The sequence below is a fragment of the Osmerus eperlanus genome, chromosome 2, assembly GCF_963692335.1.
Source record: "Osmerus eperlanus chromosome 2, fOsmEpe2.1, whole genome shotgun sequence".
Lineage (NCBI taxonomy): Eukaryota > Metazoa > Chordata > Actinopteri > Osmeriformes > Osmeridae > Osmerus > Osmerus eperlanus.
The window spans coordinates 10,602,667-10,614,325 of NC_085019.1; the positions used below are offsets into that span (position 1 = coordinate 10,602,667).

At 40.1% G+C, this 11,659-nt stretch overlaps 1 protein-coding gene across 5 annotated transcripts in view; it reads right to left on the reverse strand.

The window, feature by feature from the left end:
• Nucleotides 1–8,309, reverse strand: part of cep112 (centrosomal protein 112) — a 242,863-nt gene extending 234,554 nt beyond the window's left edge. For all 5 annotated transcript variants that reach the window (XM_062452773.1, XM_062452779.1, XM_062452765.1 and 2 more), the window contains exons 1-4: nt 8,181–8,309; nt 7,659–7,763; nt 7,113–7,303; nt 6,614–6,777 (exon numbers count right to left, since the gene is read on the reverse strand). In XM_062452773.1, the coding sequence (XP_062308757.1) occupies nt 6,614–6,777; nt 7,113–7,303; nt 7,659–7,758 (455 nt within the window). In that variant the 5' untranslated portion in view covers nt 7,759–7,763; nt 8,181–8,309. The remainder of the gene's footprint in view (nt 1–6,613; nt 6,778–7,112; nt 7,304–7,658; nt 7,764–8,180) is intronic.
• Between the last annotated feature and the right edge of the window lie 3,350 nt (nt 8,310–11,659).

Sequence of the window (11,659 nt, forward strand, 5' to 3'; positions counted from 1 at the left end):
ATAAATACAATGTGTTGTCATGTAATTCTACAATTTAAGATGCATGTTTGTCCAGATCTATTTTTCAGTAAGATAGCTAGAGCTAACTGAAGCTGAGTTGAATCACGATAGTTTGTTTGCTAAGCTGTAGTGCTAACGTTACCCACCTTACGCCTGGGACACACTGGCTGCGAAGCGCCTGGACGCGCCGCGCAGCGCCACGATCGGCTACGACTGAGCAAAAGCTGTTCACACCAGATGCGCATTTCTCCGCGTCGGTCACCAAGCCTTTCAGCTACTCTGAGCTTTCCTTTACGCTGACATGGTACATAAACATGGCATTGGCTATATCCCAGCATTGATCCTTCTCTACGTTGTCCTTGTAAAATTGTTGCTGACATACAACAACTCCCTGTGCTTTTCAACTTCGAGAATTCATTTGATGCTGATTTTAGAAAGACTTGGGGGTTCTCTCTCGGTAGGTTATGTGTGTGTTGTGTGCAACGCGTGATAACTCGTTTCTCTCAAACAAACAACAACTACGGGCATGCTAGCTCAACGGATCAATCCGTTTATTTTCATTCGTTTTCATCAGGGTAACCACATGTAAAGGACGTTCGTTACCAACATTGTGTAATTATAAAGTCTACAACTTTACAAATGTTCACCGTAGTCTACAATTTATGGAGTAAAATCTTAATAACATGTTTTTTTATTCAAATATATCAACTAATATGGTGTATTTCATCATCCTGCAGCTGATTTCGCAAGCGTCTCGCGAAAAAATTCGACCAGCTGCCGAAACAATCGCTGCAGATCGCAGGCAATCGCAGGCAATAGGGGTTATGCGCAACATTTTTCCGGGTTCTACAAAACAGATGTAACTACTTCCGGCCGTCCGCTACTGATGTAAACACAGCGTAGTAATGATTACCTTCGGTGTTTACAGGAGCTAACGTTACCCTTAATTACAATTTCCGATGTACACCGTATTGCCAAACGGACGTCCAGAGCCCCGAGTACTCTGTTAGACAAGGTATTTAAGTTTTACGCCTCCTCATTTATTCATAATTATGAAGGTATGTAATATGTGTAGCTTTTGCTAATGGCATCGGATATAGCGATAGTGTTAGCTAACTATCAGTAGTTAGTTTAGACTTATGCTATCAGTAGTTTAGTCTTATTTTTGCTCGCAGACGATTAAAACAGTCAAACGAAGACTGCATTTTAGCGATGGGGTTATAGTACCAACAGTATAATTACTAAGATGTCCTGTATGTTTATGCTGGTCAACCGTTATGTAATCCATCTGACTGTAGGTCTAATGTGTCGACTGTAGGTCTAATGTAGACTGCTGTTCTGGCAGGTGTTTCAGATTTCTAAAATATTGTTAGAATAATGATAAAAGTACTGAGTGGATGAATGCTGTATCTTCTTGTCCACCAGTTTCAAACAAAGACAGGTTGACCAGTACTATCAGTGTCAGAGCAGCTTGTCACAGGTCCATGCAGAAGAATGAAAAACCACACAGCTTGAGAGTAGGCTAATGTTTAGGGATGGGTTTGGGTATTCTGTTCAATTTTGCAGTCTGTTCCAGTTCAATGACTGCAGCATAGCATGCGTTCATCAAGCCTCTCAGAACGAAAATATTTACATTACAACTGCTTTCATTTGACCATGAGCATGTTCTCGACTATGTAAACATTCTTCTGAGACACTTGATAAATGGCTATAGTCTACCTGTTAGTGGAGAAGTAAGGTAATTGGGGCGAAGTTGATTGACAGTAAATCTTTCTATTGCAACATATTTGGTATGGTATACCTCACGTCGTATTGTAATAGACTTGTAGGAAACTTTACTAGGCCAATTCTTAATTCAGCGGTATCTGAATAGTAGCAAAATTCACTTCAAAAACACTTCAAAGGATACATCAGTATCAATGTTTGTCTAATTGACTGTGTATTTTACACAGATAGTGCTACGTGATTCAGAACCTGTCGTCATGACCTCCAGTCAGTGTTCGTGCAAAGCTGGCACAGCAGTGTGTAATGACACTGCTGCACTGCTCTTTCAGACAGCTCATTACTCAGAGCTCAATATCCAGGTTGTCCCCCCTGTTCATGCCTGCACAGAAACTGAACAACAATAGCACAAGCCCAGAACTACAGTAAGGGTTGAGGCAAATGTACTGTATATGTATGTAAGAGTTAGGCTATGTATGCAGCAATAAAAATTGTAAATTGCTAAAAGAAAGTATTGTGATCTAAGGTCAGAAGCATTTTGAGGTTCAGCGTAATATAGTGGAGACTCAGTTTATTTTCCGAGCGGTAAATGGGACTGCACCTGACTACATCAAGTCTCTCCTCCAGCCTTACACCCCCACCCGCCAACTACGGTCTTCTTCTGACAACCGTCTGGTGGTCCCACCGCTCAAGAGTGCCCGGTCCCAACACAAGCTCTTCTCCTGTCTGGCCCCCCAATGGTGGAATCAATTCCCCACCTCCATCAGAGACACTAACTGTCTCCCCACGTTCAAGAAAAGGCTCAAGACGCACTTGTTCCGGTACTTAGGAATGATTGGCTGGACCTGATGTTAGTTTCCTCCAGGATCACAATGACTCTTATTGAGAGACTTGTTGCTCTTGTTGGTTAGTTGTAACTGACTTAAAGTTATTGTACTCGCTGTGAATTATATTATTGTTGCTTGCTTTTTCTACAGGTACACACTTGCACTTCTGAAGTTCATGTTGTTTAATTGTAACTTGTCTAAACATGCTCTTATGGTTCTTCCCTTTGGGACTTATTTGGTTTTTCACAATGTATGCTTCATGTTTTGGCTACCCGCAATGTTGGGGCTACCCGCAATGTTTGGGGCTATCTCGTTGTTATGATCAGTGACCTATGCACTTTTGTAAAGCTCTCTCTTGGAAGTCGCTTTGGATAAAAGCGTCTGCTGAATGCATAAATGTAACTATCCCTCCAACGTCAACAGCTGCAAAGTTCCATAGTCTTTGGGTCTTTTGCCAAATGATGGAGTGGAAAGGGGGAAGTGAACATATGGACCAAAAGACTGGGGGTGGCATGTTTTGGATGGGAGATTTATGCCAATAATGACCATCAGGTCATTGGCAGAAGGATGATTGGATGAAGATTGGGCCGATGTATGTCATATGAATGGTGTTTCTGCCTATTCAAATTAGAGCATATTCAATAAGTGTGGAGCTCATGTGCATATTCAAATTACTTTCAAAAGAAACTTGTAATAAAAAGTTACTTTTCATTTATACTTTTACTATGTTAAGTTTTATTGTGGTAGGAGTAAAGGAAAAAATTAAGCCTATTTGGGTGTATTTTGGGCATATTCGATTAGTGTATAGCTCATTTGCATATTAACATTCATTTTTAAAGAAACTTTTAATACAAAATGTTGTACTTGTCATGGGTAGTTTCATTGTGTTAATTTTCATTTTGATAGGAGTAAAGGAAAAAAATAGCCCCATTGGGGTGTAATGTCGCCTGGCCTTATTGGCACACATCTCGGATTGATGAGAATTTAACATATTTCCTCAACTAGGATTTCTTAGGACTTTTAGTATGTTGTTCTGGACACCTCATAGAAATGATCTAAGCTGCAAAAAAAAATGTTTTACAATTAGTCTGTTGTAAAACGCTACTTTGCCTGGACTAATAGTAACAAAGTTACATACTAGCTAGTTATAACAGTTACACAGAAAGAGACACAATATGACAACGAAGTCCAAGTGGACTCAAAGAACGCAGTGTTCGGCAATCAACTGCAACAACTACCAATGTGACAGTATTTATGCCTTTCATCGCTTTCCCAAAGACCCTGACAGGTAAATTTTGTCGGTAGCGTAATCTTATGCACCTGCTAACTTTAACGTTTTTTTTGTCTAGTAGTAGGCTAGTGAACTTAATTCCTTCTAGGAACTGCAGGTCCTAGCCATAGAAACCAGAATAATGATTTATATGGATATGACAGTAAATTAAAATGAGCTTCTTAAATTAATTTGCTGAATTCATATATTTCATTGATAACTTATTTGTGTATACTGTAGGCTAACGTTGTAATGTGTACTGTAGTGCTAGCGTACCTCCTGGGAAACAGTCTAACGTTAGGCTATTATAACGTTATATAAACTCATCACTTTATTCTTACCTGTCACACTTAGCCTAATGTAGAGTAATATAATTTATAAAATGCTTGAACTTCTCTGTCAATATAAGTTCTTTGCATCACCAAGTGCTGCAGATGTGTACGGAAATGAGAAGCGGAAACGATTACATCTGTTTTCCGGTTCGAACGCTGGGCGCTCCGCATAACCCCGAAGTCGGTCGACTGGTCGCAGCCGACTGGTCGGTCCCATTTGATAACATGGGCGCCGAAAGAAAAAAGGAGGCGCTTCCAGGCGCGTCGCAGCAGATCGCAGACGATCGCAGGCAGTGTGTCGCAGGCAGTGTGTCCCAGGCGTAAGGCGATCCTGTTTGCTTCGACAACAGAAGTGTAAACAACTAACGTAATCATTTCAAATGACATCTAGTCAATCTGTTGAAAACAGTGTTGTGTAGACACAATAGATTTATTTGTACGTTTTTATTTCAAGTCTCCACCTTCATGTTTCAGTGAATGTTGGTAGTGTTGCAACTTTGCTCCGCAGCTTCATTCGTTGTAAACCAACCAGAGTGGCCTACCTTAATCGATAGGCTAGGCTGACCATTTACAATAAGTTGTTACGTCAATTATTAATTGGCAGCATTTATGCCATGATGAGAGATGCAAAACACCTAGGAATAAATACATTAATTAGAAAAATGAAGAAAAAAAAGAATATATATCTTTTTTTTTTTTTGGAGCACCGAAGACTCATTTTGACCCAGGAAAAACCCTGGATACCACATTTTGCAGTATCACACACCCCTATTGAGGCTGCAGAGTGAGACGATAGAGGATCCCTCTGGTGTTACGGACACATGTTTTTTGTAGCTGTGAGTGTGTCCGTATTGTTGTGCTTTGTGGATGTCTCCCTCTTATTTCTCCCTCCCTCGTTTGTACTTCAGGTGTCCCTCCGGGATTGGTTAGTCAAACCCCCCCATGCATCATCAGCACACCTGTTCCAGTCTAATCAGAGATTCAGCCCACCCCCATTTAATCTTCGCCTTTCTTCCATTCATGAGTCCATTACTGTGTTTGTTATTTGTTATCGTCGGCTGTTGTTGTGTTTGTAAACCTAGTCTTTGTCCAGTTTCCCAGTAATTCTATTGTCCTATTTCTATTTATGAAATGTGTTTTTTTGCCTATACTCGGTATAGCACTTTTTGTAACGTTTGGCTCATCAGTCATCACCCAGGGACGAGGGGATAGGTAAACCGCCCATGGGTATACATTATGTGCGTTCGACTTCATGCAGCACTGGCGTCGCCTGCAGCCACCTGCAGCTCGGCTGACTTGAAGCAACCGATGGCATTCTCAGCTTCAAGGCAGCCGCCGCCAGCGCTGCATGAAGTCGAACACACCTATTGCCATCACTATTGCCATCACGTATCAATAAACAACAGCAACGTAGCGACTTCCGTCACAACACTAGGATAACAGGTGTCACCACATGTATTTCAGATACGGTTGTTTTTCTTTGGTTAGGGAGGTAGGGTACTTTATTGACCAGTTTTCTTTGGCACCGTTCATAGTACCCTGGAGTGTCGTTTTTGTGAATAAAGCAATACTTTACCCTTTTACATCGGTGTTTGCTGTTTGTTATGGCTCCCTACCCTTAAAAGTAGATAAGCAGTTTGGGGTCGTAACACATGGATTCAACAAAGCATTCAAGGGCATGCACTCTTTACCGGAATCCACCAGTGGATATTAATAAAACTCGCTATTCCCCTTCCTCACCTTTCTTATGCTAAGCCTTGTGCGTTTCCAGCCAGTATGCTTTGATTCCCATTATCTTCCTTGTTAATTGGTATACAAACTTAGAGCCCTTGCTAAGATCACACCTAGAGCTGCTAAACACCCAGCAGTCAAAGACTCCACGTTCCAGGGATACAGAGGGATGAGGAGTGTGTGTGTGTGTTTGAGAGTGTGTGCCACCTTTTGCACACAGGCTATTAGTGAAGCCATGGCAAAGAAGCCACACTCAAATTCCAAATTAAAAAAACACAAGAAGAGAAATCAAAAGACAAGTAGATATAAGCCATGCTAATGAGTAGCCTAACAAGCAATAATGATGTTTTCCTTTTTTATCTCTGAACCATCTGACTTCGTTCTATAAAAGGGTGCATGTCAAGAAAGAAAAGAGACGAGAGAAAAAGAGTGACAGAATTTGAAGAGTTCCTCACAAAGTGTTACCCTTGAAAATACATTAAGTCAGGGGAAAAAGTACATTTTACAAGCGATCAGTTACTGAAGAAACAATAGTTCAGTGGAGTCTTTGGAGGAAATTTGCATCCATAAGGTAATGCAAACCACCATGGTGAGCAGATGCTGATTGTTAACCTGTTTGTAATAATGAAGTAAAATAGAGAACACTAACGTGTGTTTGGGTGAGAATAGGCAGCTACTACTCCTGCATAGCATGTGTATCGTGTGAGATCTATTATCCAGGGCTAGAATACCTGTGCGTGTTTTGGTAAGCCATAGGTGAGGAGCTTGCCCTCTCTTTCAGCAGGCTTCCCCAACTTTCGTCCCTCTGGTCCAGCTCTCCGGTCACCCAGTCAGGCAGGCCGGCACTGCTCTGCTCAGCTGCTTTACCACACAGCGGCTCATCAAAGTAGATGGACTGGAAATTAAATAACACAGTTCGGACTTTAGAAGAAATACATTTAAAACTTGTCTTGACCGGTCACCTCATGAAGGACCTCAATTATAGTTAGGTTCATTAGATTTTGCTGACATTTTTGCAGTATCTCTCTCATACATAGGCCTAACTGTCAGGCGTAAATGGAAAATTAATGTTGGATTGACATTGTGAACACCCCAACATCCCAACTGAGATTATGTCTCATTTGATAAGTGATAATGGCACTGATTCCTATCATTTTATTAGCATAATAACGTTTAAAATTAGACCAGACCTAATGCTATCGTTTACCTAAAAAAAATTGATTAGTTTACCATATAGGTTGGAAGTGTCTTGAGTGTGCCTGACTCAGGTTTCTGCGTGAAAGGGCCCTCCAAGACGTCTCGTCTGAGCATGTGCAGGAGCAGGCGGGCATACATGTTGCGGTTCTTGAGTCCCATGAGGCCAGAACCGGACGCCGTGGGTTCACAAAGCTTTTTTATCCACAGGGCACATCGCTGGCGCTCTGGAAAAATACGAATAAATCATAAGCACGCTTCTCTTCTGGTTTTCCTTGGATTGCGCTACCTATTCCACGGGAGTAGAAATCAATAATTGATTTGAACACAACCAACACATGACGCAAATATTTAGAATTGTAGCTAAGTAAACTTAAATATGTCATCCAATAATTGGTTAGCAATAGTTCGATACAATACATTTGAATTGGATTGGTACAGTACCAAAAGTGCAACTTGGTGGCCACAGCACATTTTCATAATTTAGGTGTTTAAACACTACTAGTTAGTTAAACAGTCTCGTATAGGACGCCTACAGTGCGTATGTCTTCTGTTCTTTCAGTCATAAAGAGATGGGTTTACCTGATTTGCGAGCAAGCTTTAGAACGTATGGTTTCATGTCCACTAAGTAGTGGTCAAACTCAGTGTCCAGTTTATCCCAAGCATCCTCGTGTTTGCTCATGATGTCTTAAGAAAGAAAGATAATAAGATAGAAAATACAGACATTTTACAATATCGTGTTCTGGTAAGCTTGCTAACTAGTAACTTTTCCGAAGGGTTAGTTAAAGTCAACATTAACTTTTCTCGGTGGTGCATCTATGAATCAATTGAGTTGTCTAAGTAGTTTAAGTCAATGCCAATGTAAGTAACTTTTCATTTAGGCAATGTGTCTAAAAGGCACAGGGATTACCTGACCTTAGCTAGCTCTTGTAGCGTTCGTTTACCATGCACATTGAGCTAGGTGCGCGGGCTAACTGTCTATCCAACTTCTAGCACTACAGTAGCTAGTTGAAAAGCAGTCTCGTTTCAATCACTGCTAGCTTCTAGTTTGAACTAGATTAGGTTGGCTGGCTCCACGGTAAGCATTCAAGTTGATGTATCTACCTTTACAGTGAACGGCAATCAGCAAGCGTAGACTTCCAAACAAGACAATTTAAATTTCGTCTTCTATTGTCACTGGTAGGCAGCGCAACATCCGTTTTCCGCAAACAGCGAACTCAGCGTCCATGTTGTCATAGAAACTGTCAATCAAAGTTTGTGAGTTTACGAGAGCAAGGATTTTGTAACTTCCCACAACCCAGTCTCATCCCAACTCGTCAAATATTGACGCTTGGGCAGAGCCCTTTGGCGTCACTATACCGACGCCGGGGGACGCCTTTTTCGTCGTTTTTTGACGCCTAGGGACGCACATTGACTTCCTATGGCAAGCCTTTTTAACATTTAACAGCTAGACTGGATATGTGTTGCAGATATCTGTAATTCAGTTTTGCCTAGTCAAAAAGAACATTTCAGATATCCGCAATTACATTCTTCCTATCCATAATTGTCATTTCAGATATCCACAAAGACATTCTTCCTAGGACAAATGACGTCACTTTTGACATTCATTTGTATGGGGTTTATCATTACAGATATCTACAATTCAGTTGCAGATATCCACTATGTGAATTACGGATATCCGCAACTGAATTGTAGATATCTGTAATTCCAGTTTGAGATATCTACAATTTGATTCTGACTAGTCATAACTCCAGTTCAAGATATCTTTAATTCACCTCAATTCAAGATATCTACATGTTCATTTTGAGATATCTTAAATTAAGTTTTGACTAGGCGAAATTACGTTGTAGATATCTGTAACTGGAATTATGACTAGTCAAAATGACGTTGTAGATATCTTTAACTGCAGTTAGGGATAGTCATAATTTAATTGTAGATATCTATTATCAAGTTATAGATATCTTGAAATTAATTTTGATTAGAGATATCTGAAATTTGAGATATCTGTAACTTTCATTCTGCCTAGTCAAAATGTAATTACAGATATCTTGAATTAGAGTTTTGACTAGGCGAAATGACGTTGCAGATATCTGTATGTGTATGCAAATCATTGTTAGGCCCGCATCCCACTTTAGGCGGAGCACCTGTTAACTTTTAATTAGGGTTAGGGTTAGGGTTAGGGTTAGGTGGTCATGCCATTTTCTGGTGGTTTTTTCGATTACAGCCAACGCCATGACTGCTCGTTTATCCATTCACTTTGATTCTGGCGGGGAGGGGGAATTACGTATTTATGGATATCTAAAATAGAGCAACGTCATGCACAATAATTTGCACTAGTCATAATGACGTTTGAGATATCTTTAACTTTCATTCTGTCTAGTCAAAACTGAATTACAGATATCCGCAATTGTCATTTAAGATGTGTGACGAGTTGAATGTCGTTTCCAATGACGTCATTGCAGATATCTGTAATTCAGTTTTGCCTAGTCAAAACTGAATTACAGATATCTCTAACTGTAGTTTCGACTAGTCACAATTACGTTACAGATATCTTGAATGACAATTCCAACTATCCAAAATGTAATTACGACTAGTCAGAAAGACGTTGTTGATATCTACAATGTTAATTCCGGATAGTCAAACTTAGCTTTTAAATGTTAAAAAGGCTTGCCATAGACTTCCACGTTAATATGTTCGGCTTTTCCCGTAGAAAATTGTGAAATATGGCGTCGTATTTTGACGCATTAGGTCTCCCATAGATTTTGATGAGTGGCTTTCGGATTTTTACGAAACGTCACCAAAATAAGTCGGGTGATTTCGTAAAAATCCGGCCGATGTGCTTTCAACATGATTTTTTTTTGTTATATCCAAGACATAAACGTTATAAATGACATAAACCTTATTTAAGGACATAAAGGTTATTTATAAAATGTACTGATACAAAATAAACCGATCTAAAAACGTAGGCTATATGCATTAAAAAAAAATGAAATAAAAATCCGTCGGGGGAGGAATATCATTTTATTTTAATCATAATTTTAAGCGCATGGAAGCAAGCATGTCAAATGCACTGACAGCAAAACCTATAAATTATCCAACATTATTGTAATTTTATTATTACACACAAGTCGCTGAAAAGTTTGACGCTCAAGATCTGGCTGGAACTACTTCTTGTCAACCAAACCTCCGCTCTCTCGTTCTGAAAAGGTAAGCTATTATCGATGAGGTAAACATATATTTAAGATACTATCCTATACAGTTTTTTAAAATTGTTTTTTAGGTTGGTTTAATGTTATTATGTTTGACGTACATTGCCCGGTGCTTTGCATCACCAATATAAATTAATTGACTTTGTAAACTGCAAAAATAGGCTAATACACTGTGCTAGCTAGCTAGCTAGTCTAACGTTATGTCATGCAAGGTCATGAACCGGTGCACATTCATTGGACTCAGACCAATGTTTATCTTTGCTGGCGTGGTCCTTTTTACATCTCATAGCTTGCTAGGTATGACATTTATTGTATTGTATTTTTTATCTTTTCTTACTTGCAGCTCAAGTCACGCATTTTCTGGAATATCCTTATTACCTCACCATATCCTTGCCTTACAGTAGCCTATTTCATAATTTATCAGGACGTACCTGTGTATACCTGTGTCCACCTATCTCTATCACCTGTATTAAGCCCTCCACAGGCTCTGCCTGTCTTTCTGTTTCTGTCTTTCTGTTTGTCTGTGTTTGTGTGCATCTCCAGGCTCCAGTGATCCAGTCCATCCTACCTGCACAAGATCCACACCTGCGGTCCAGTTTCCCAATAACTTGCGGTGACATACCCTGGTTTGCCCTCCACTCACCGCCAGATCGTTGTTTTTACAACCTGGTAGCTACGTTCCCGGCCTCCTTGTACTTCCGAGTCTATTATCTACTATTTGTATTCAAAGCTAATATTGCACTTTCTTGTGTCCCAAAGAAACATCCCACTCACCCCAACTCTCCATCTGTCTGCTTGCTTACCTGCCTCTCGGTGTTTGTGAGACAAATATATATATTACTTCTTTCCATTGTGCCGAAGTTTATGCTTTACTACAATACCCATAAGCCATAGGAATGAAATGTAAGATTAAGAATTATTTAATGTGTGTTACTCGTATTCCTACTTGTAATGCTTATAATATGTCAATGTGTTTATGTTTGCAGAAAATGACCAAACCCAAAAGCAGGCCTTGCCCTTACTGCCAGGTCATGAATACTGCCAACCGCAAAACATGCCTTTCATGTTTTGCAAGCCTCTCAACAAAAGAGAGGATTAAGTCCAAGGAGGAGAGTTTGCATGTTGGGGACTGGGGGGAGAATGTAAAGAAGCACCGCAACGCAGGCAGAGTGATAGATTCAGCCCGCATATCTGTGAGTGAGAATGTAGAGGTCTTAGGTTACTGTTCCATTCAGATCCATACTATACTGGTCAGAACTTGATATAAATGCCAGATTTCATTGGCATCAGGCCATATCATTTAATCAATAAATAGCATCAATAGCATCACATCTTATAGTCTTCCTGTCAGGACCCCTAGCGTTGTTAATTTGA